Below are 26,352 nucleotides of genomic sequence, written 5' to 3' on the forward strand. Positions count from 1 at the left end.
GGGTCTATCAGCCCTGGTGCCTGCTCTAGTGGTGGATCCCAGAGTAAAGATCTTGAACATGGCATGGAGCAAAGGCTCTCCACCCTAAGTAGAGATGGGTTTTCTTACAGAAACGTGTTCGTCTCAGATGCCGAGCTTCCCAGGGGCCAACCGTGCTACCTGCTCACACAGACAGTCAATGAGTTTTATGAATGCTTTGTTTCTTTAAAAACATTATTGAAAAAACAAGCAAAGCAATTCTGCCTTTGTCATTGTAGCTTTTGCAATTTCACTGACTTTTTATTTTATTTATTTAGTTTAGTTGTTATTTGCCATAAAATGCAGTTTTACTGAACTTTCAGGTTTTCATGTAGTTAACAGGCTGCTTGTGTGTGCACGAAGTGTTTTACCTTAATTGTTTTGCAATGATTGCTGTTGAGTGAGTACTTAGTCACATAAGACAGGCTTAAATCCTGGTACAGGATGAAGAGGTACAGTATCAATCTTGCCAGATACTGTCACAGATGTTTACACAGCCTCCAGGTTTGTCCTAACAGTGAGCAGTTAAATATAAGATCTGCAAGTGTGCGTCAAAATGAGATCTTAGGTAAAATATCAATTGTAAAGGTTCACAGTTCATGTCATCACAATTTCCATCACAATTGTAATGACATCACAATTTCCCCTTGGGGATTATTAAAGTCTTTCTATTCTATTCTATTCTATTCTATTCTATTCTATTCTATTCTATTCATAGGACTTTTTGTTTGCTACATGGAAATTATTTCTTTCAACAAAGCAGATAATCAAATGCAAAATAATTAACAAAATGAGCAGTATCTGTTAAAAATTTAATTAAAAGCAGGCAGAATATAATTGATGCATGGTGTATTTTTATGTAATCAATGCATTGAAATGTTTAAAGTGTGTTTTTTTCCATTTATGATTGTTACTGATTCTTCCATTGTTCCTTTCTAGAGTTATATTCCTGTCATTCTCCACCTCTAACTGCATTCTGTGTCTCCTGTCTTTTGCTGTAGGCCAAATTTGATTGACATGAATAAGGTGTACAGACAAACCAACCTGGAGAATCTGGAGCAAGCCTTCGGCGTAGCAGAGAGAGACATGGGCGTCACACGCCTGCTGGATCCTGAAGGTAAACACGCAGAAAACACCCCTCTGGATTTTCCTTCTTCTTTCATTTATAAATAGTAGATCTTAGGGGTCCTAGTGGATTTAAGGGGCTTTTAAATTATTGTTTCTAATAGTTTTCCAATAGTGCTTTTACTTTTATGATGTTGAGTAATTTTCAATACTGTTCAAAAGTTAGGGGTTAGTCAAATTTTTACTTAGATTCTTTTTTTTTTTTATATAATTTAATGCTTTTTAATCAATAAGGATGCATGCAACTGATCAAAAGTGACAGTTAATACATTTATAATGTTACAAAAAATTAATCTTTAAATATATGGTGTTCTTTTTAACTTTCTATTCAACAAATAATCCAACAAAAACATTTTTTTTTCACAAAAATATTAAGCAGCACAACTGCTTTTGACGTTGTTAAAAGTAATCAGCATACTAAAATGATTTCTAAAAGTGATCATGTGATTTATTTACCTACCTTTGTACATAATGATAATAGTTAGTTTTTCCTTTCTTCAGATGTAGACGTGCCACACCCAGATGAGAAGTCCATCATCACATATGTGTCCTCTTTGTATGATGTTATGCCAAGAGTTCCTGACGTTCGTGATGGAGTCAAGGCCAATGTGGGTGTTTGAAAATATAAGTATTTATTATACAGGTATCATGGGACATTGAGATGGTCAGTATTCATTGAAATGAATTTTTAATGACGTGTACAGGAGTTAGAGTTGCGCTGGCAGGAATATTACGAGCTGGTGACCATGTTACTCCAGTGGATCAGACATCACATTCTCGTGTTTGAGGAACGCAAGTTCCCCTCCAGCTATGAGGAAATTGAGGTTAGTCCCACGATCCATGGTTTAATGATCATGCATATTTACATATGTAGTTATGATATGGTACAGTAATTTACTTTTATTGTTTACCAGATAGAAGTAATTATAAAATGTATAAAAAAAGCTATAATGTCATTATTTTGTGGCACAGATGCAAGTGTTTTTAAGTATAAGAAAAACATTCAAACTATAAAAAAAGAAAGTGATATGACCATTTCTTTTTTATTTTTGTAGGTTCTCTGGCGTCAGTTTCTGAAATTTAAAGAGTCTGAACTACCAGCCAAGGAAACTGACAAAAATCGCACCAAGCTCATTTACAAGTCTTTCGAGGTAAATCAAATTCGCTATAGTAATTGTCTTTTAAACAAGTGTGTAGTACAATCCTGTTGGGTTTTTGAGTTTTCTTAACATGGTTTTACCAAGATTTGACTTTATGCACGTTGTTTGTTTGGCACCAGGGTGCTGTGCAGGCGGGTCAAATCAAGGTTCCCCCCAGCTACCACCCCATCGATGTGGAGAAGGAGTGGGGCCGCCTGCACATAGCCATTCTGGAACGAGAGAAACTGTTGCGCTCAGAGTTTGAACGGTGAGAAATCTGTGGATTAACTTCTTATTTGCAGAACTCCTTATGAATTCGTTGTTTGTATAATGATTCATTTGTATAATCTGAACTATTTACAGGGGGATTTTGCAGTAATAATAATAATAGTAATATGGGTCAAAAAGTATCAAGCTAATGAAGTAAAAAGTATGATACCGTTGTGCTCAGATTTGACTAATGTTTTAAATTGAATCTAAACAAACAGTTTTAGTCACCTCATTTAAGTTATGTTTCAAGAAAAATAAAGATCTACACTTGCCCTAAAAAGAAACATCAACCATTCTAATGGATAATATCTTGAAAAATAATTCTCACAAGCAAACGGGGCGTCATATTCAAAAAATATTTGTCACAAGACAGCCTTGCAACTTATCTGCAATCTTTTTAAGAGCCTGATCAGAAGCACTTCTTAACATCAATAGCCGATTCAATGCGCCTCTGCTCTGGAGAAAATCTCTATACTGGGATTCAGCATTATTAGAATTACTAGTCATGGCTTTTATGAATGACAGCCATGGTCTGGAGTACCTGCTCCGTGAGAGGAGGGTGTGAGTGATTGGAATGACTTTTTTTCTAGTGGATTTTAAATGCCTGTAAAGTCTGAATATTGTCTAGTATACTTTAGTCTTTGTCCACTCATTATATTCTTAATATTTTATGGCGGTTCTGCTTGTATTGAATTATGCAGAGTGTGTAAGAGTATTTGTGTGTCTGTTACATGTACAGGCTGGAGCGTTTGCAGAGAATAGTCAGTAAAGTGCAAATGGAGTCAGGTTTGTGCGAGGAACAGCTTAACCAGGTGGAAACACTGTTACAGATGGTGAGATATAAATCGTATTCCTTTTATTCCATTTAATTCCTTTATTTGAATCCAAAGACTTTAAAGAAGAAAAACCTGTAGCAAATAGCATTATAATTATCCTTTGCTTTTATTGCAGGACATACGTTTGCAGAGTGCGGGAAAGCCTATCCAGCATGCATCTGATATAGAGACAGATCTGAACAAGGCTGAAAACATGATCCGATACCTTTTCAACGATGTTCAACTACTCAAAGATGGACGCCATCTACAGGCAGAACAGATGTACAGGCGGTCAGTATAATAGAAATTCAGAAATTCAGCAACATCTTCATACTGTATATTATTGTAATAGGAATTCTTTACCATTTATTCATTTAATCATTCATATGTAACTTTTTAAAATTAGGGCAACTTGATGCCTTGAAATTTTTAAAATTGTAAAGAAATAAAAAAAAAATCATAATTAAAATAAATAAATCATAATAATTTCTTGCCTTGAGTTGTAATATGGTATCTTCTGAAAAGCTGTTTATTATTTATTAAATAGCCATTAAAGATGTAGAAATAAATAAATAAAATAAATAATATCTAAGAAAGCTGCTTTGCAGAAGATATTATGCTAAAGTCACAATTAAAAATATATATATATATATATATATATATATATTACTGCTGTCAACGTTAACGCGTTAACGCATGCGATTAATTTTTGTCTGGTTTAACGTGTCAAAATATTTAACGCAATTAACGCAGCATCCGTATTTTCTGCCATCCGTTGGCTAGCTTTAAATTATATGATCACGCTCTTATTCATTTAAATGCTTTTAAACATTTCAAGCACGGCAAGACAAAAGAGAATGCGCTGTCTGTGAATGCCCTTATGTGACACATACACACGTACACACACGTACACACACACACACACACACACACACACACACAATGCATAGACAGGGCGCCAGAATCCAGTTCTCTTAAGCGCTTGAACTAACAATAAACATCCCAAAGTGCCAGTTTTGTAGATTATCCTCATAAGAGCAATCTTAAATGATTTATATAAAGTCTAAAATGAACAAAAAGAGTTGTGAGAGAATGAGGCGAGATCCATAGACAGTATATAAACGGTGAGATCCGCGTGTCTGTCTGCTCTTAAAGGGACAGCAGCCAATAAAGCTTCCTATCAGTAAAGTTAAAGAACAAAGGGAACAGAGAAAATGACATTTATTATGGGTTTATGTTAGCATTGTTTTAAGTTAACTTAAATTAAAAACTGTTATATTTTTGAAGCCTAATAATAAATGTAAAAAAAACTAAAATCAGTAGCTGTGTTAATATCAGTAATACTGGCCTTCATTCATAAAAATATGCCATTTAAACAAGTATTTAAATTTAACTGTAAAATTATTACATTAAAAAATATATTAAAAACGTACAAAAACATTTCTTTTTTTATTGCGATTAATTGCGATTAATCACAGAAAAAATGTGTGATTAATCTAGTTAAAGTTTTTAATCGATTGACAGCACATATATATATATATATATATATATATATATATATATATATATATATATATATATATATATAATATAAATACAATATGTATTAAATAGCAATTAAACAACAATTAAACTAATAATATCTATAATAAATGATTTATCATCACTGCTTCTTTGTAATTGCATCAGTAACTGTCCTCTCTTTGTTCTCTCAGGGTGTACCGTCTCCATGAGCGTCTGGTTAACCTGCGCAGTGAGTTTAATCTGCGTCTGAAGTCAGGTGTGACAGTGTCGCAGATACCCATGACCCAGATCTCCCATGTCCAAACATTACAGCAGTCTCCCCAGCGCCTAAGACCTGAGCTTGACGAAGTCACTCTCAAGTACATTCAGGACCTCTTGTCTTGGGTGGAGGACAACCAGAGACGCATTGATGGGGCAGAGTGGGGCGAAGATCTGCCTTCTGTGGAGTCTCAGCTCGGTAGCCAGCGTGGTCTTCATCAGTCCATTGAAGAGTTCAAATGCAAGATTGACCGTGCACGGGCTGATGAGGTAATTCAATGCATAAAAATGAAAATTGAAATTTTACACCTTTGTAGTAGATACTGTTTTCCCTGAACTTTTTACAGGTTTTACAGGTTTTTGCTACTGTCTCTTTAAGATTTGTATATATAAATCTTATTTGCATGTGAAATATGAAAAATATATGAAAAGCTAACATCACAAAACCAACATAATTTCCCCCCCTTTCAGAATCAGTTGACTCAGTCAGTCAGTAAGGAAGCCTATCGAGAATACTTGGGCAAACTGGACCTTCAATACGCCAAACTGCTGGTATGCTCTTAAATACACACTGATCCCTTTGTTGAATCTTAATCATGGATCTTAAAATGTCTTCACAGCAAATTCATAATGTACAAAACTTTGCCAAGAATTTGCCAATTTATTAGTTGATTAATTCTCATTGTTCCATCTCAGAATGCGTCCAAGTCACGGCTGCGTCGTTTAGAACAGCTGCACGCTTTTGTTGTATCTGCCACAAAAGAGCTGATGTGGCTGAATGAGAAAGAAGAGGAGGAAGTGAACTACGACTGGAGCGACCGAAACTCCAACATGACTGCCAAGAAAGATACCTATTCTGTAAGACCCCCAAGATATCCGAACATGATACGACCTGCACTAAAATTGCTCCTTTTTAATGCTATGATGCCATTTTATTTGCATTTGACAATAACGGTTGATGCTCCTGTGATATCTTGTAGGGTTTGATGCGAGATCTTGAACAGAGAGAGAAGAGAGTGAACAATGTCCAGATGACTGGAGACAAACTGCTAAAAGAGGGCCACCCTGCCAGGAAAACTGTGGAGGTACAAAATTGTACATTTAATCATTTATTAGTTGTGTTTCTCCAAAGCAAAATACTAAAATGAGTCTTTGATTTTTGCGAGTCATGTAATTATAGAGCTGATAAAAAAAGCTAAATAATGTGAGTAATAAATGTTTATGTACCTAATTTAATAAAAAAGTGTATTTAACTTGTTTCTGCAGAACCTTTAATATTTTAATCCGTTTGCGCTTGTAAAGTGTCTTTTTTGTCTCGTTTTTTAAGGTTCTGTAACTTTCTTTTTTCCAAGCTTCAATTATCTTTTCAATCCCAGATTTTCATTGTAGTGTCAATGTGAATATTTTAGCATTTCAGCAGAATTTCTGTGATTTAATGGTTGTAATCTGTTCCTCTGTAGGCTTTCACTGCAGCTCTCCAGACTCAGTGGAGCTGGATCCTTCAGCTGTGCTGCTGCATTGAGACTCATCTGAAAGAAAACACATCTTACTTCCAGGTACATACATTAATACAACTTAATGCTTGTAAAGATTCTGGATGACAATTGAGAAACCATGGAGAAAGGCAAACAGGTCTTCAGTTTGATCAAAATTAACCAGTTATCCTAACCAATTTCTTTTTTCTTTTCTATAGTTCTTCTCAGATGTTAAAGAGGCTGGAGAGAGGATGAAGAAGATGGAGGACATGATGAAGAAGAAATATGTGTGTGAGCGCTCTATCACGGTCACACGTCTAGAGGATCTGCTACAGGATGCAATGGTGGGTGTGAATATGACTGGGATTTTACTAAGCAGTAAACACCAAAATGTATTTAGGGCTGGGGGATTATGTATTTGGCCATTCAGATTATGAGACTAGAGATCCTTTGAGACTCTTAATTAAATTCTTGAAATGAATATATATATATATTAGATTAGATTAGATTGTGTGTGTGTGTGTGTATATGTGTATATATATATATATATATATATATATATATATATATATATATATATATATATATATATATATATATATATATATATATATATATATGTATATGTCTCTCTGGTCTTCAGGAGGAAAAAGAACAGCTAAAAGAATTCAAGACACACCTGGAGGGTCTCAACCGGAGAGCCAAGAACATTATCCAGCTGAAGCCGAGGAACACCACTTACCCTGTCAAAGGCAAACTACACGTTCAGGCTGTCTGTGACTTCAAACAAATGGAGGTAAACACTCTGTCGCTTGTTTTCTTGTGTGCATTGGTAATAAAAGAAGCTGAATTAATCCTGGGGGTAATATTAAGAAGACACCAACAACCACATTTTTTATTTGCCTTGCTATGTCACCCGCTTTAAAAAAAATGGAGTCACATGTGATTTCCATATTAAATTATAGTTAAGTATGAATATCTTGTTATTACAGAGGCTAAGCAATCAGCCTCACCCAATAAGTTGTCTTGCTATTAGTAACTGCACTTATCAAATACAAAATGTAATCCATATTAATCACTACAGAATTAACATCCTTCATCCTTTTGACCCAGATCACAGTACACAAAGGAGACGAGTGTGTCCTGGTGAACAACTCCCAACCGTACAAGTGGAAAGTGCGAAACTCGAGTGGAAATGAGGCCACAGTACCGTCCATCTGTTTTATCATCCCTCCCACCAACAAAGAGGCCATGGACATCAGTTCTGGGTAAGACAGTACAGCCTGATACAAGTGCGGAAGTCTAGTCCCATTTGACCTCGCTTTCTTCAGTTAGCAGCAAATTCATCAAATTCCTCCTACTCCTTTTTCCTTTGACTTTTGACTCGAGATGTGTGGTTTCAGCAAATGTTGTAGTATAAAGCGAATCCTTCTGATCAGCATTTGGCTTTGCCATCTTATCTTTAATTCTGTTTTGAACCTCAGGTTAGACGCGAGTCTGCAGAGGCTGATGGTCCTTTGGCAAAAGCTGCATGTAGATATGAAGAGTCTGCTGTCCTGGCAATACCTCATGCGAGATATCCTGCTTATCAACTCCTGGAATTTAATCATGGTAACTAACACATGCACACCCCTTTTTCAGTATTTAGAGACTTTCAAAGTCTTGATACGAAATACTAGAACTCACATGCACTAATATAAAAATATATATATAAATGATGGAAATTATTACAATAAAATTCCATGCCTAAAATCAGTTCTGTTAAAAGAAAATCTATTGTAAATTTAGGCATCACAATATTATAATGATATAATAATGAAATATAATTTTCATAATATTTCACAATATTACTGTTTTTTGTATATTTTGATTTAGAGACTTCTTTCAAAAACATAAAAAAATCTTACGGACTCTGAATTTTTAAACAGTTGTTCATTTGAGCATGCACAATTAAATATTCAGTATCGGCCAATATATATTTTGTTTGCTATCAGAAATAAAAGCTCTAATATTGACCGATAATTGATATTATATTGATATATCATACATCACTTTAAAGAACACATTATTATGCATTATTTCATTGCATGCAGAGGCATATGAATGATCTGAAAAATTACAATATAAACAAACACTCATCAATATTAATTAGGTGACATATTCTATTCTCTAATTTTCTTTAGTTTAAGACTTTGAGAGTAGAGGAATATCGACTCACCCTGAAGAAACTGGAGGAGCACTATCAGGCCTTCATGCGTGACAGTCAGGATTCTGAGCTCTTCGGTGCTGATGATCGCTTGCAAGCTGAAAACAGTTACAGCAAAGCCACTCAACACTATGATAAGTTGCTACGCTCTGTTGAACAAGGTAGGTGTCAGGTTGGGGTGGTGGGTTTGTTTGTATGTATAGAAACCATTCATCGCTTTCACTGTTCATCAAGTAAATGGGATTGCACACAGACAAAGCTGTGTTGGCACCAGAAACAACCCTGTTTTAAAGTGTAGCCCTGAGCACAGCTGCAGATTTTTCTGCATGCCTGATGCAACACAAAGGCTTTACGGAATTTCAAGAGCTTTGCTATTCTGCTGGATCAAGTGTTTTTATGACAAGACACTTTGAAAATTCTGGATAGAACCTTCCGTCCACCTCACATTATGACTGCAAGATTTATTTTTCAGAACCTGTTGCCATCCAAAAGGGAAGCGCACCGGGTAAAGATCACAGTGTGGATTTCTTTATTAATAAACATTTTGCTTTCATCCCCATTGACTCCAATGTGTTGCTAACGGAGCAGTGTGTGTTGCTGTTTCTGAGCATGTCTTTTCACTTGTGTGATGACATTTCCACACCACTGAGATTTTCATCACTATTTGACATTTTGAAATGTACTGTACGTACTTAAAAGTGTGCAAATGAACTGTTTTACTTTACGCCTTGAGACATTCTCTACACAAGCACTTGAATATAAATGCTTCTAACTATGTCAGCTTGATTTCATGTGAAAACATACTTTACTGTTTAAAGGTTTGGTGTCAGTTCGATTTTTGAAATAAATTAAATTAAACTCAGAAAGGATGCATTAAAATCATCAAAATTGACAGTAAAGAGTTATAATGTAATAAAAGGTTCCTATTACAAATAAAGACAGCTCCTTTGAACTTTCTATTCATCACAGAATCCTGAAAAAATGGATTCGTGCTTTTCACAGATTTCATCTGTTTTTAAGCAGCACATTTCTTTTCACTTTTTATAATTAGAAAAAATGTTTTATTAGGTACCAAATCAGCATATTAGACAGATTTCTAACGGATCATTTGACACTGAAGACTGAACACATGAATAAAAAAACATTTTAAAATATATTAAAATCAGAAACAGTTCCCTTGAAATAGTTTTACCGTTTACCATTACCGTATTAACAGTAACAATTCTGACTGACCCCAAACATCTGAACAGTAGTATGCCTATATTGTAGATACAACATAGACTTCTAGGTCTCATCAGTCATAATAGATCTGTGTGTGGTTTTGATTTTGAATTGTATTTTAGGATCAGTTTGAGCTGTTTGAACACTAAGTATTTTAATTATCCAGGGGAACAGGATGAGTCAGTGTGCACGAGTTACATCACCCAAATAAAGGACCTGAGACTGAGACTAGAAGGCTGTGAGAGCCGCACGGTGAACCGCCTCAGACAGCTGATGGACAAGGAGCCTCTCAAAGCCTGTGCACAGAGAGCCACTGAACAGAAGGTCTACAGAAACACTGCATTAAATATATATTATATCTGTTTGAACATGATATCTTTGAATTGGCTCTTTTTGGTTGAAGAAATACCTTTAAATAAAAAGCCTGCACAAGTCAACTGCAGTCATTTGAAATCCTAATATATATTCTTTCATGCTTTAATATTTGTTTATTCTCACTTCATCCTACAGAAACTGCAGGCTGAGTTGGAGGGTATAAAGAAGGACCTGGATAAGATGGTGGAGAAGAGTGAAGTAGTGCTGGCCACATCTCAGCAGTCCAGTTCTGCCCCTGTCCTGCGCTCAGAAATTGACATCACCCAGAAAAAGATGGAGCATGTCTACAGTCTTTCCTCTGTGTATCTTGACAAGTGAGACTCAAGTCTTTTCTATTTGAATCCATTATAAAAAAAAAAAAAAGATAAAATCCTAAAGCAGAATCTCAGCAGCCATTACAGTCTTCATTTTTATACGAATTTTCAGAAATCACTGGTGCTCAAGAAACATTTCTTATTATTATCAATGTTGATACATTGATAATACATTTTTGTGGAAACATGTTGTTGTTGTTGAATAGAAAGTTTTAAAGAACTAAAAGTCTTTACTGTCACATTTGATTAATTGAATGCATCCTTGATTAATAAAAAAATCATACTGACACCAGCTTTTCTAGAAGTAGTATCCAGTAGTTTTTTCTTTTCCCCATCTTTTTGTCTTTTCTATATAAAATAAAGCTTATTCTATTTCTTTTGTCCACAAAGGCTGAAGACCATTGATATAGTAATCCGCAGCACACAAGGAGCTGAAGACATTCTCAACAAGTATGAAAACCAACTGCGTGACGTAAACAAAGTTCCTGTTAATGAGAAAGACATTGAGGCCAACAAAACACAGATCCAGGTGCATTCTCCCTCACAAAAAACAAACAAACATATGCATGAAATGTTTTTTGTGGTTACCAATATGAATTTGAATGATACGCGACTTCACAAACATGATCGTTTTCTTAACCCTAGAAACTGCGCTCAGAAGCAAACAGCAAGCAAGCCACGTTTGACTGCCTGGAAGAGGAGCTTCAGAGGGCTACGGCGGTGAATGATCGGATGTCTCAGTTGTACAGTGAAAGGGACATAGAGCTAGAGCACTACAGACAGCTGGTGGGCAGTCTAAAGGATCGCTGGCAGGCTGTGTTTGCTCAGATTGAGCTAAGGCAGCGAGAACTTGACCTTCTATACAGGCAGATGCAGGCCTACAAACAGAGCTATGAGTGGCTTATCCGCTGGATAGCAGATGCCAAGCAAAGGCAGGACAAACTTTATGCTGTCCCTATAGGTGACAGCAAAGCCCTTCAAGAGCAGCTGAAAAAGGAGAAGGTAATTATCTGTCTATATGACATGCAGGGTTTTGATTCATTTTCACTTCTCAATGCTTTATATAATGAATATCCTATAAGATTTTGTTAGAAAATCTTGTAGTTGATATTTTATTTTTGTCATGTCCATCCACTGTACAGAAACTGCTTGAAGAGATTGAAAAGAACAAGAACAAGGTGGATGAGTGCCAGAAATATGCTAGAGCATACATTGACGCCATAAAGGTGTGTGAATGTCGCTGCATGTTTATTTTATGAGTTATGATTTCTGAGTTGCAGTCTGACTGAATGTTCTCATCCAGGATTATGAGCTTCAGCTGGTGATGTATAAAGCTTCGGTGGAGCCCATCGCTTCTCCTCTGAAGAAAACTAAAATGGAGTCTGCATCTGATGACATAATACAAGAGGTACCTTTGATGTGTGATATTCATAAGCTTTTGAATCTCATTCTGCTAAATGCATTTATTTACATTCTGTATGTTTAACTTAGAGTGTTGTACTTGGGCTTTAATTTCTTGATTGTATTTCATATTTGATATGCCATGTAACTTCAACAACATCTTTCAGTATGTGACTTTGAGAACACGCTACAGTGAGCTGATGACTCTTTCGAGTCAGTATATTAAATTCATCATTGAGACACAGCGCCGCCTAGAGGATGAGGAGGTAAGTGTCAAAACCTAAAGTCTGTTAGTAGTCTAGCACTAACTTTAACTCACTAACTTAACCCTGTGTCGTTCAATTTATGAATGTATGGACATCTGAAATATGTTTTCATTTCACTATACAAGGCATAAGAGACACAGTTAAAAAAAAATTCTCAAGAGTGACACAATTATGAAATTTGCTGTTGTTGGTCATGTGCTAGAGGTAAAAGTTGTGAAAATAAAAAATGTAACAGATTAAGATGCTCACAGGTCTTCAGTAATGATAATGCTAGTGGTGCAGCACATCCCATTTCTTTCACAATGTATGTCTTTCATTATCGGTTTACTATTATGGAGGTGTTTCAATATTTCTTTTCTATTATAGTGAGCTCTCAGTTAGTATAGGTATCCTTTAGCCTGAAGCAAACACAAAATATTCTCTCATCCAGAGAATAAATGTTAATGTATGATGCAACGAACCAGGGATGCCTGATTTTTTTCTCGAGTTTAATTTCCTGGTTCTATCTGTTGCTTTTGTAAATAGAAAGCAGTATTCTTATCCATTGTTACTTTGTCCTCTGATTGTTGATTTTCCCTCTAAGTATGCTTCAGCTTGACTGTCACTCCTTCCTCTGTAGTTGTTTTCTACACAATTTTGGTTTCCATTTTCTTTTCTAACCTTTATTTTCTTGTTTGCTTCTCTAAACTGCTTGCCAGTGCTTTATCATGATGAATGTTTGTCATGTTTGGGCACTAAAGAGGTAAATTGTCCACAAAATGCATGTTCATCCTCTTCCAGTCCCCCTGTTAATTACATTTGCATTATATAGAAATACATTAAATAATAGGTGCATTAATATATATTATTTTATTTGTCAAAATCTACACTGTTTGACATTCATCAGAACTATTCTTTTTTCTTTTTTCCCCCTTATGGTATCATTCTTTTTTTTTTTTTTTTTTTTGCTGCATCACTAAGCTTTTCTGTTGTATGCATGATAATACCTTAAATATACATTTTCAAATACTTTTTTCTTCAGTGAAAATTTTAAAAGGAAAATTTTAATATTATGCAACTTTTATTAAAGAGTTCATAACAACTTCTGTAAACATTTACACTGATGTGAAATATTAAAATAAAATCAAAACTCAGAATTCAAAATACAAAGTTCAAAATCACAAGATGGGATTTTCAATATGTAAGCAACATCAAGTTTTATGTAGTTAAAAAGCCATATCCAGTAATAACTCCTCATTAGCATGATGCCATTTTGTAGTGTTGTTTTGTCAAGTGATTGTGTCTCATTTTGCATACCATATATTGTGACTTTATATTATCCTTCATAAATCTTCTGCAACTACAGAAGTTGATCTTTATTTAGTATAACTATTTAGTCTAACTGCCCCTAACTTTGTCCATGTACTTACATCAACAAGTATTTACATGCGTCTGTAATATCTAACTCTTAAATGCTTACCTTTGTCTCTATTTCCCCTACTATTTACCTCAACTAATACAGAAATCTGCCGAAAGACTAAAGGAGGAAGAGAGGAAAAAGCTGGCCGAGATGCAGGCCGAGCTAGAAAAGCAAAGGCAGTTAGCTGAATCTCACGCAAAAGCTATTTCTAAAGCAGAACAAGAGGCAAATGAGCTGAAGATGAAAATGAAAGACGAAGTCAGCAAACGACAGGATGTCGCTGTCGATGCTGAGAAACAGAAGCACAATATCCAGCGAGAGCTACAGGAGCTCAAAAGCATTTCGGAGCAGGAAATTAAGTCTAAGAATCAACAGGTAGAGGAGGCCCTGCAAAGCCGCACCAGAATTGAAGAAGAAATCCATATAATCCGAATTCAGCTGGAGACAACGATGAAACAAAAATACACTGCTGAAACAGAGCTTCAGCAACTCAGGGACAAAGCAGCAGATGCTGACAAACTTCGAAAGGCAGCACAGGATGAGGCAGAGAAGCTTCGGAAACAAGTTGCTGAAGAAACTCAGAAGAAACGCAAGGCAGAAGAGGAGCTTAAACTGAAATCAGAGGCAGAAAAGGAGGCTGCCACAGAGAAGAAGAAGGCCCTCGAGGATCTCGAGAAGCTCAAGCTCCAAGCTGAGGAAGCTGAGAGGCACCTGAAGCAAGCAGAGCTGGAAAAGCAGCGACAAATTCAAGTGGTTGAGGAAGTTGCTAAGAAGACTGCAGCCACTCAGCTTGAGAGTAAACAATTGTCAATAACTGCAAAACTGGAAGAGTCACTCAAAAATGAACAGGTAATTGTCATTCAGCTGCAGGAAGAGGCAGAACATCTCAAAAAGCAGCAAGCTGAAGCAAATAAGGCGAGAGAGCAGGCAGAGAAGGAGCTAGAGACATGGAGACAGAAGGCTAATGAAGCTCTCCGGCTCCGACTTCACGCAGAGGAAGAAGCCAATAAGAAAACTACAGCTCAGGAGGAGGCGGAGAAACAGAAGGAGGAGGCCAAACGGGAGGCAAAGAAGAGAGCAAAAGCTGAGGAGGCTGCCCTTAAACAGAAAGAGATTGCGGAAAATGAACTGGAAAATCAAAGGAAGATGGCTGAAGAAACGGCTAAACAGAAGCTTGCAGCAGAGCAAGAACTTATTCGGTTAAGAGCAGATTTCGAGCATGCTGAACAACAGAGGACAGTCTTGGATGATGAGCTTCAGCGTCTCAAAAATGATGTTAATGCTGCTGTTAAACAGAAGAAAGAGCTGGAGGAGGAACTGGTCAAAGTTAGGAAAGAGATGGAAGTTCTATTGCAAATTAAATCCAAAGCTGAGAAAGAGTCTATGTCAACCACTGAAAAGAGCAAACAACTACTTGAATCTGAGGCCGCCAAGATGAGGCAGCTGGCTGAGGAAGCAACTAAACTGAGGTCAGTTGCAGAAGAAGCAAAGAAACAAAGGCAGATGGCAGAAGAAGACGCTGCCCGCCAGAGAGTAGAAGCTGAAGTGATACTCAAAGAAAAGTTAGCAGCTATCAACGAAGCCACCCGTCTAAAAACTGAAGCTGAGATTGCTTTGAAAGAGAAGGAGGCTGAAAATGACCGTCTAAAGAGACAAGCCGAAGACGAGGCCTACCAGAGGAAAGCTCTTGAAGATCAAGCGGCACACCATAAGCAAGAGATCGAAGAAAAGATTGATCACCTAAAGAAGTCTTCAGACACTGAGCTTGACAGGCAAAAGAAAATCGTAGAAGAAACCTTGAAGCAGAGGAAAGTGGTGGAGGAGGAGATCCACATTCTCAAACTCAATTTCGAAAAAGCTTCAACTGGCAAACGGGACCTTGAACTTGAGCTTAACAAGCTGAAGGGCATTGCAGAGGAGACGCAAAAGAGCAAAGCGAAGGCAGAGGAAGAGGCAGAGAAATTCAGAAAACTTGCTTCAGAAGAGGAGAAAAAAAGGAAAGAGGCAGAGGCCAAGGTAAAAGAAATCCAAGCTGCAGAAGAAGAGGCAGCACGGCAACACAAAGCTGCTCAAGAGGAGGTTGAGCGTCTTATAAAAATAGCAGAAGATGCCAAAAAGCAGAAGGAGCTTGCAGAGAAAGAAGCTGAGAAACAGGTCATTTTAGTGAAAGAGGCTGCACTAAAGTGTTCTGCTGCTGAACAGAAAGCCCAAGATGTTCTTCTAAAGCAAAATAAGGACAGCATGGCTCAGGATAAACTCAAGGAAGAGTTTGAGAAAGCAAAGAAACTGGCACAAGGTGCAGAAAAGGCTAAAGACAAGGCTGAAACAGAGGCTGCTTTGTTGCAGAAGAAAGCAGAGGAAGCAGAGCGTCAAAAGCAGGCAGCTGAAGCTGAAGCTGCCAAACAGGCAAAAGCCCAGGAAGATGCTGAAAAACTGAGGAAGGAGGCTGAGGCAGAAGCTTCCAGATGGGCTGAGGCAGAAGCTGCTGCTTTAAAACAGAAACAAGAGGCTGATGCTGAAATGGCCAAGTACAAAAAACTTGCAGAAAAGACCCTGAAGCAGAAGTCTACGGTTGAGGAGGAATTAGTGAAGGTTAAAGTGCAACTTGATGAGACAGACAAACAGAAATCAATCCTTGATGATGAACTTAAGCGACTTAAACAAGAGGTCAGTGATGCTATGAAGCAGAAAGCTCAAGTAGAGGATGAGCTCTCTAAAGTCAAGATCCAGATGGAGGACTTACTAAAACTGAAACTTAAAATTGAAAAAGAAAACCAAGAGCTTATGAAGAAAGATAAAGACAACACAAAGAAACTTCTTGAGGAAGAGGCTGAGAACATGAAAAAATTGGCAGAGGAGGCAGCACGGCTCAACATTGAGGCTCAAGAAGCTGCAAGATTACGACAAATTGCAGAGTCTGATCTTGCCAAACAGAGCGAACTGGCCGATAGGATGCTGGAAGAGAAAAAGCAAGCCATTCAGGAGGCAAAAAAACTAAAGGCTGAAGCTGAAAAGCTCCAGAAACAGAAAGAGCAGGCACAGGTAGAGGCTCAAAAGCTAATGGAGGCCAAAAAGCAGATGCAGCAACGTCTGGAGCAGGAAACTGAAGGTTTCCAGAAATCCCTAGAGGCTGAACGCAAGCGGCAATTAGAGATAACCGCAGAGGCTGAAAAACTGAAGATCAAGGTGGCACAGCTAAGTGATGCTCAGTCAAAAGCAGAAGACGAAGCCAAAAAATTCAAGAAACAAGCAGATGAAATCAAAACCCGCCTACTAGAGACAGAAAAACAGACTTCAGAAAAACATACTGTTGTTGAGAAACTGGAAGTACAAAGGCTGCAAAGCAAAAAAGATGCTGATGATCTGCATAAAGCAATTGCAGAGCTTGAAAAAGAAAAGGAAAAACTGAAAAAAGAGGCAGCTGACTTACAAAAACATTCAAAAGAGGTATTGTGTTATATGTTGTAGTACTGTGGCCTAGTGTTTTACATCTTATCCGTAAACCCCTTAATTAACAATTAACAGATTTCATACAACTTCTGAACCTTTGTTCATGGAAATTGCATGTTGCCAGTCACCGTAATAACACAGCCTGCAATTGTCATGAACAAAGTTGTTCTGATCCCTTTTTATATTACAGTGTCCATGATACACTATAAATAATTACTGAATAGTATAAATGCAGTAGTATACAGTTATGTTGTACAGCCCATATTTGCAAGGTATTGGTATATTTATTTTTTTATTAATATCTAATGTCTGTAACTTGGAGACTATAATGTGTTGTAATTTTCCTAAAATTCATATAATTTACTTATTAAATTAACTAACTGTAGTTCAGCTATTACGTTAGATATTAGTGTACCTTTTGATTAATCTCTGCTGTAGTATGCAGTGAAGTTGATATTTCATATTTTTCTCACATTCCAAACCTGTATGACTTTCTATTGTGGAACTCAAAGATATTTAAAAGAATGTATCAGTATTTTTTTCTATACAGTAAAAGTCATTGGGTCCACTGTTATTTTACAACCCATTGACTTTACGGACAAAAACAACTGAAACATTCTTCAAGATATTTTGTGTTCTAGAGAAGCAAGTAAGTTTGTGACATTGGAGTGTGAGTAAATGATGAATAATTTTTTATGTTTAGGTAAACCATATCTTTAAGATGTGTGTTTACTTAATTGTCTTTTCAGCGGAAATCACTGTAACCATAGAATCACATAAAAACATCACACTATATACATATGACACCACAGCATACAGGAGAAATTAATTAATAGGTGCAATGACAGGTGCAAGGTATGGTGTAATTATATAAGAAAAAATATAACCGCATCTCAAAATGTAAATTTATCTATACATATTATATAATTTTGGATTTGATTTGTGCAGTTATATTTTTCCTTGTACGGTGATTTCTCTGTCATGCATTGAAATAATTATTGTTTTATACATTTTTATCACAGATGGCCAATGTACAACAAGAACAGTTACAGCAAGAAAAGACTATTCTCCAGCAAACTTTCTTATCAGAAAAAGAGACACTGCTAAAGAAGGAGAAAGCTATTGAGGCAGAGAAGAAGAAGTTGGAGAAGTTATTTGAAGATGAAGTGAAGAAGGCTGAAGCACTCAAAGATGAACAGGAGCGTCAGAAGCAGCAAATGGAGAATGAGAAAAAGAAACTGCAGGCTGCAATGGATGCTGCTATCAAAAAGCAAAAGGATGCTGAGGAAGAGATGCACGCAAAGCAAAAAGAAATGCAAGTACTTGAAAAGAAAAGAATTGAACAAGATAAACTTTTGGCAGAGGAAAACAAGAACTTGCGAGAAAAACTCCAGCAACTTCAGAGTTCACAGAAGCCATCCCACACCAAGGAGATTGAAATTCAAACAGACGAGGTCCTTGAAGAAGAGTTAGTTCAAAAGACCATGGTAGAAACAACAAAGAAGGTCCTAAATGGCTCTGGAGAAGTGGATGATGTGAAAAAAGATGTACCCCTGGCATTTGATGGAATTAGAGAGAGGGTGCCTGCAAGCAGACTTCATGAGATTGGGGTGCTTAGCAAAAAAGAATTTGACAAGCTCAAGAAAGGCAAAACAACTGTGCAAGAGCTTTCTAAGAATGACAAGGTAAAGAGGTGCCTAAAAGGTAAAGACAGCATTGGTGGTGTAATAGTTGAACCCAACCAGAAAATGAGTATCTATCAAGCTTTGAAGGACAAGAAGATTTCACAAAGCACAGCTGTGATGCTTCTCGAAGCCCAAGCTGCATCTGGTTACATAATCGACCCCATAAAGAACAGAAGACTCTCTGTCAGTGAAGCTGTGAAGGATTCATTGATTGGACCCGAGTTGCACACCAAGTTGTTGTCTGTCGAACGGGCTGCCACAGGATTCAAAGATCCATTCACTGGAGATAGAATATCACTATTTGAAGCAATGAAAAAAGGTTTAATAGCAGAGGACCAGGCCACTAAACTTCTTGATTCTCAATATGCAACAGGTGGGATAATTGATCCAGTTAATAGCCACCGTGTACCTGTCCAATTGGCATGCACACAAGGTCAACTCAATGAAGACTTAAGCAAAATTCTTTCCAGCCCTCCTGCTGACAAAAAAGCATTCACTGACCCCAGCACTCAGGAAAGCCTCACTTACGGTGAGTTGCTGGAGCGATGCAAACCAGATCCTGAGACAGGCATTCCATTACTACCAATCACAGAACAAGCAGCCCAAATTGAAAGAACTTTTACCGATGAGGAAACTAAAGATGTATTTAGTAAGGCTAACCTAACAGTTCCATTTGGAAGATTCAAAGGAAAAACTGTCACAATCTGGGAGGTCATAAACTCTGAGTACTTCGCTGAAGATCAGAGAAAGGATCTTATCCGTCAATACAAGACAGGCAAAATTACAGTTGAAAAAATAATTAGAATTGTAATAACTGTTGTAGAGGATAAGGAGAACAAGAAGGAACCTGCATTTGATGGTTTGAGATCATCAGTGCCAGCGTCAGAACTTCTAGATGCAAAAGTGATTAATAAAGATTTATTCAACAAATTGCAAAATGGAAAAGCTACACTTAAAGAGGTATCTGAGCTTGAACCCGTCAAGAAAGCACTAAAAGGGGGACACAGTATTGCTGGAGTGCAGATTGAGTCAACTTCTGAAAAGATGTCTTTCTACGAAGCTATGAAGAAGGACTTACTTGGTACAGAGCCTGCATTAAACCTTCTGGAAGCCCAAGCTGGAACAGGCTTCATAATTGATCCAGTGAAAAACCAAAAGCTCACAGTTGATGAAGCAGTCAAAAGTGGTGTTGTTGGCCCAGAGTTGCATGAGAAATTGTTGTCTGCAGAAAGAGCTGTTTGTGGTTACAAAGATCCATATACTGGAAAAACTGTATCCCTATTTGAGGCAATGCAAAAAGATCTCATTAAGAAAAACCAAGGTGTCCGTCTGCTGGAAGCTCAACTTGCAACTGGAGGAATTATTGACCCTGAGAAAAGTTATCGCATCACTGCAGAAATTGCATATAAACGTGGTTACCTAAATGAGGAAATGAACCAAAACTTAAGCAGCACATCAGACTCCAATACAGTATTTGTTGACCCTAACACACAAGAAAATGTCACTTATGCTGAACTGCTGAAAAGATGCATCACTGATAAGCAGACTGGTTTCCCATTGCTGCCACTATCAGAAAAGGCAATCAAGTCAAAGGAAATGGAAACAGTTTCTGACACACAAACTAAAGAGACCTTAAGTCATGCTACAGTTGAGTTACACAGTGGACTTTTTAAGGGAAGAAAAATCACCATTTGGGAGATTATCAATTCTGAATATTTCACAGAAGAACAAAGGATTGAATTTATTCGGCAGTATAGATCAGGAAAAATCACTGTTGAAAAACTGATAAAGATTGTGATCGCTACAGTGGATGAAAAAGAAAAGAAGGGACAGCACAATTTTGAAGGTTTCAGAGGTCCTGTACCAGCCAGTGCCTTGCTTGAATCTAAAATCATTGACAAAGATACCTATGAAAAAATCCAACAAGGCAAAAATAAACCTGCAGAATTTAGTGACTCCATCAAACGCTACCTGCAAGGTTCTGATTGTATTGCTGGTGTAGTTTTGGAAAAAAACAAGGAAAAACTCAGCATTTACCTAGCCATGAAACAAAAACTATTGACACCAAACACAGGTCTGTCCCTGCTAGAAGCACAAGCAGCTACTGGCTACATAGTTGATCCCATTAGGAATGAGAAATTTACAGTGGATGATGCTGTTAAGGCTGGCATTGTCGGTCCAGAGCTTCATGAAAAACTGCTATCTGCAGAGAAAGCTGTTACTGGTTACAAAGATCCATACACTGGTAATAAGATTTCTCTTCTTCAAGCAATGCAAAAACAGCTTGTTCTAAGAGAACATGCCATACCTCTTTTAGAGGCTCAGGAGGCTACTGGAGGAATAATTGATCCAGTAAATAGCCATCGACTTCCCAGTGATATAGCCATTCACCGTGGCTACTTCAGCAAGCAATTAGTCAAATCTTTTAAAGAACCCACAGATGACATCAAAGGTTTCACTGACCCTAACAAAGATGAGAATGTCACATACAAACAATTGAAAGAGAGGTGCATGACTGATCCGGAATTTGGAATTCTCTTGTTGCCACTTTCTAAAGCCCAGACTCCAGAGAAAGCTGAGAAATCCTATGTTTACACTGAGGAGCAAACACAAGAGGACTTAAATAGCACTCAAATTGACATACCACATGAGAGTTTAGCAGGGAAACAAGTGACATTATGGGAAGTCATGAAATCGGATTTGCTTCCAGAAGAAGAAAAACAAAGTCTTCTTGAACAGTACCGCTCAGGCAAAATCACAAAAGAAAGAATGGTCATTATTATAATTGAAATTATTGAACAAAGAGAGATCATCAAGACTGAGCAGAGTATGTTGTGTGATGTCATCAGACGGCGGGTTACTATTGATGAACTTTACAGAGCTCGCATTATAGACCTCGAAACTTACAACCTACTCAAACAAGACAAGAAAACGATCCGGGAGGTTATGGAGATGCCAAGTGTGAAGCAGTATCTTTTTGGAACAGGCAGCATTGCTGGAATACTCTCAGACAACTACGCTAAGGTTAGCATCTACCAAGCAATGAAAAGAGGTCTCATAAAACCTGACATTGGCATAGATCTCTTGGAGGCACAAGCAGCAACAGGATTTATCACTGACCCTGTGAAAGATGAATTGTTGACAGTTGATGAGGCCGTCCGGAAGGGTCTCGTTGGCCCAGAGATTCATGACAAACTCTTGTCTGCTGAAAGAGCAGTCACAGGTTACAAGGATCCCTATAGCGGTAAAATCATTTCGTTATTCCAAGCCATGAAAAAGGACCTTGTGCCTGAGGATTATGCCTTGAAGCTTTTGGAGGCCCAGGTAGCAACAGGTGGCCTCATGGATCCAGAGTACTATTTCCGCCTCCCAATCGATGTTGCCATGCAACGTGGTTATATAAACAAAGAAACCATTGACAGGATATCTGATCCAAGTGGAGATGTCAAACAGTTTGCTGATCCTACGACTGATGAAAAGCTGTCCTATGCACTACTTCTTAAAAGATGCAAAGTTGACAAAGAGAGTGGCTTACGATTGTTGTCTCTGGCAGACAAGAGACTTCTATTTAAGGGCCTTAGAAAGCAGATCACCCCAGATGAGTTGTTGCGCTCTCAAATTATTGATCAGAAAACCTACACAGCACTCATGGAGGGTACCATTTCTGTAGAGGACCTTAGTAAAGACTTGAAAAAATATCTTGAAGGCATCAGTTCTATTGCAGGTGTATATGTAGAGGCTACCAAAGATCGACTGTCAGTCTACCAAGCCATGAAAAAGAACATGATCAGACCAGGCACTGCCTTTGAACTTCTGGAGGCTCAGGCAGCTACTGGATATGTGATTGATCCAATCAAAAATTTCAAAATGAATGTCCAAGAAGCTGTAAAAATGGGAGTTGTGGGACCTGAATTTAAAGATAAGCTCCTCTCTGCTGAACGAGCTGTGACTGGCTACAAAGATCCTTACTCTGGCAAGGTGATCTCCCTGTTCCAGGCTATGAAGAAAGATCTTATTCTAAAAGACCATGGTATCCGTCTGCTTGAGGCTCAGATAGCCACCGGTGGAATCATTGATCCTGAAGAGAGCCATCGCCTGCCTGTTGAAATTGCCTACAAACGGGGTCTCTTTGATGAGGAGATGAATAGTATTCTTACAGATCCCTCTGATGATACAAAGGGGTTCTTTGATCCAAACACAGAGGAGAATTTGACCTATCTCCAGCTTATGGAGCGCTGCATAACAGACCCTGAAACTGGACTTTCTCTTTTACTGCTAAAAGAAAAGAAACGAGAAAGAAAGACATCCTCTAAGTCTTCAGTACGCAAACGTAGAGTTGTCATTGTAGATCCAGAAACAGGAAAAGAAATGTCTGTGTATGAGGCATACCGCAAAGGACTCATTGATCATCAAACATACACTGAGCTTGCAGAGCAGGAGTGTGAATGGGAAGAAATTACCACCTCATTATCAGATGGTGTTGTTAAGTCTATGATCACTGACAGAAGGTCTGGACGGCAGTATGACATTGATGATGCAATCTCCAAGGGCCTCATAGACCAGTCTGCTTTAGAACAGTACCGTGCTGGTAACCTTTCCATCACTGAATTTGCAGACATGCTCTCTGGTAATATGAGTGGCTTCAGATCTCGATCATCTTCCTTTGGATCCAGCTCATCCTATCCCATGAGTCCAATTCCATCCATAAAGACGCCGGCTACAACCTGGACTGATCCAGCCGAGGAAACTGGACCAGTGGCTGGAATCTTAGATACAGATACTTTGGAGAAGGTGTCAGTTACGGAGGCTATGCATCGGAATCTAGTTGACAACATCACTGGTCAAAGACTACTAGAAGCACAAGCATGCACAGGAGGAATTATTGACACAAACACTGGAGAGAAATTCTCTGTTGCTGATGCAGTGAACAAAGGGCTGATGGACAAGATCATGGTTGAACGTATCAACCTAGCTCAGAAAGCTTATCAGGGATTTGAAGATCCAAGAACCAAAACCAAAATGTCTGCCGCTCAAGCCTTAAAGAAGGGTTGGCTTTACTACGAAGCTGGCCAACGGTTCCTTGAAGTCCAGTACCTAACAGGTGGTTTAATTGAACCGGATGTTTCAGGAAGAGTTTCACTAGATGATGCTGTCAAGAAGGGCAATCTGGATGCACGCACTGCACAGAAACTGAGAGATGTCAGTGGATATTCAAAATACCTCACCTGCCCCAAAACAAAACTCAAGATCTCATACAAGGATGCCATGGACAGAAGCATGATCGAGGAAGGATCTGGCCTGAGGTTGCTAGAGGCGTCCTCTCAGTCAAGTAAAGGCCTTTATAGCCCATACAGCATCAGTGGCTCTGGATCAACTTCAGGGTCTAAGTCTGGATCCAGAACTGGTTCAAGATCAGGCTCTAGAAGGGGAAGTTTTGATGCTACAGGCTCAGGTTTCTCCATGGGTTTTTCCTCATCTTACAGCCCCACTAGCTATGGCCGTCGTTATGATTCAGGGGCACATGGTGGACTTAAGATAGATGAACTAAAGCAAGCCCTTTTAGCTTTAGCATCAGGCAGGAACTGTTGCTATGATGAAAAGAGAATATTCACATCATCACAAACTCAACCCTCTTTAGTTGCTTAATTTATGTACACAAAAGGACATTTATCCTGCTCTGCATGATATTGCTAATAGGCTTTTTTAATGATGGGAATAATAGTGCTATAAAAGACTGGCTTTAAATATACAGATGTTTTTATCTCTCACTTTCATTTTCATTTTGACATTACAGTATAAAATGATATCACAAACAGTTTTTTCTGCGCAACATTCATAGCAGTCATTTTTTTTTTTTTTGTATTCAGTCTTTTCATTTATAAGCAGTGTTAAATACGTATAGCCTCTCTTTTTGTATTACCTTGTAAACTGGCACATTAATAATATTGAAGTTTTAAGAATGTTTAGATTTCTTGGAAAAGATATGGTAATGCTCCAAATGAGATGTATAAATTATTTGTTATATATTTTTGTGTGTTCATGTAAAGATCCCTAGGGTATCTGTACACATTTGGTTGTATTTTAACACTGAATAATTTAAGTCAGCATGGTAAAAAATAAAAATGGGTGGGGGGGATGGGGGTTGTTATCTGCAGAGCGGAATAAAGTCCATTGGCCATTTGGACGCTTTTGATTGGGAGCATGTCAGTAAACAAAACATTACATGTCTTGGCAGCACTGCCACAGACACAGTTCTTTAGAAATCCATTCTCTTTTCATTATTGTAAACTGGAAAATAAACTTTGAACTATGCAGTCTTAGATAAAGTGAAATGGATTCACCAACCCTACAGACATTTAAAAAACTGAAGATCCTTGCAGAATTTGCCACAATTCACTCTAAATATTACAATGAAACCTCTTTAAAAGGAAAAAGTGGCTCACATCCCAACCATAATTTGCCTCTGGTTCTTCATCTGATTCAAAGGGGACCTCACTTGCGCCTTAACCTTGTGTGACGTCTGCATACATTTTCTTGTAAATGTAATATGCACCCTTATTAGACTTAAAGCCTAAAGACAATAATTATGTATCATTGCAGATTATGTAGAACAGAATGATGTAGGATTTTCATTGTTTTTTGTTTCATAAAAGTAGCCAATTTTATGTTTATGCACTCCCTTGTCTCTTTCAATATTATCTAGCCTGGGCAATAATGTCAATTCAAACTTTTTTTTTTTCATGCACTGTCTCTTTCTTTGTCTACCACAGAAAGATGATACCTTGAATATTCCAAGACAAACATTTTTAATTCAAGTGCCCATTTGATATGTTAATTTGCTTTGTTTTCAATCACTAAATAGATCCCTATCTTTCACTGACACTTTAACTCCACCTGTGTGTTTGGCGCATATGGAATGGATTGCTCCTTTTGAAAAGAATCACAGTGTGATCTTTCAACCAACAGACATGTTCCACTACCTTTATTTATGCTCCATTTTCAGCTTTGATTGTTAGATTAATTTGGTTTATTAGAATTAAAAACGCTAATGGACTATAGAAGACATCATAATGGTCAACTGATTTTTACCCTTACTGGTCAATTTGAACACTAAATCTTAAGCGTTTTAGTGTTGTACTAGAAACACTGGTGTGTAAACCACAGTATTTCAGTAAACACATTTTTTTGTATATAATTTGCAATACAGCCTTGTGTGTTGGTGCAATGATGTAGGCCTACTGATAATGACAAGTAATTTAACATTGATCTCTGAACTGAAAGTAGATGTTTACAAGATCAAGGTCTCTGTAATTTAACAAGATATGCCATATCTAAAACTATAGGCATTAAATTGGAAACGTAGACTGAATTTCAAAGGCACAAAAAGAAAATCTGTTTCAGTCTGTCCAAT

The 26,352-nt window shown here is 37.6% G+C and overlaps 1 protein-coding gene across 6 annotated transcripts in view; it reads left to right on the plus strand.

Annotated features, from left to right (window-relative positions):
- Positions 1–25,007, plus strand: part of LOC132104123 (plectin-like) — an 85,977-nt gene extending 60,970 nt beyond the window's left edge. For all 6 annotated transcript variants that reach the window (XM_059509355.1, XM_059509360.1, XM_059509361.1 and 3 more), the window contains exons 7-32: positions 1,020–1,135; positions 1,645–1,751; positions 1,848–1,967; positions 2,199–2,294; positions 2,423–2,550; positions 3,292–3,385; positions 3,504–3,658; positions 5,083–5,419; positions 5,621–5,701; positions 5,846–6,007; positions 6,130–6,234; positions 6,610–6,705; positions 6,843–6,968; positions 7,268–7,420; positions 7,738–7,892; positions 8,109–8,235; positions 8,808–8,991; positions 10,218–10,375; positions 10,562–10,740; positions 11,131–11,269; positions 11,386–11,742; positions 11,883–11,966; positions 12,044–12,148; positions 12,309–12,407; positions 13,909–17,253; positions 18,279–25,007. In XM_059509355.1, coding sequence (XP_059365338.1) covers positions 1,020–1,135; positions 1,645–1,751; positions 1,848–1,967; positions 2,199–2,294; positions 2,423–2,550; positions 3,292–3,385; positions 3,504–3,658; positions 5,083–5,419; positions 5,621–5,701; positions 5,846–6,007; positions 6,130–6,234; positions 6,610–6,705; positions 6,843–6,968; positions 7,268–7,420; positions 7,738–7,892; positions 8,109–8,235; positions 8,808–8,991; positions 10,218–10,375; positions 10,562–10,740; positions 11,131–11,269; positions 11,386–11,742; positions 11,883–11,966; positions 12,044–12,148; positions 12,309–12,407; positions 13,909–17,253; positions 18,279–24,587 — 13,117 coding nt within the window. In that variant the 3' untranslated portion in view covers positions 24,588–25,007. The remainder of the gene's footprint in view (positions 1–1,019; positions 1,136–1,644; positions 1,752–1,847; positions 1,968–2,198; positions 2,295–2,422; positions 2,551–3,291; positions 3,386–3,503; positions 3,659–5,082; positions 5,420–5,620; positions 5,702–5,845; positions 6,008–6,129; positions 6,235–6,609; positions 6,706–6,842; positions 6,969–7,267; positions 7,421–7,737; positions 7,893–8,108; positions 8,236–8,807; positions 8,992–10,217; positions 10,376–10,561; positions 10,741–11,130; positions 11,270–11,385; positions 11,743–11,882; positions 11,967–12,043; positions 12,149–12,308; positions 12,408–13,908; positions 17,254–18,278) is intronic.
- Positions 25,008–26,352: the final 1,345 nt, after the last annotated feature.

Source organism: Carassius carassius, chromosome 25, assembly GCF_963082965.1.
Source record: "Carassius carassius chromosome 25, fCarCar2.1, whole genome shotgun sequence".
Lineage (NCBI taxonomy): Eukaryota > Metazoa > Chordata > Actinopteri > Cypriniformes > Cyprinidae > Carassius > Carassius carassius.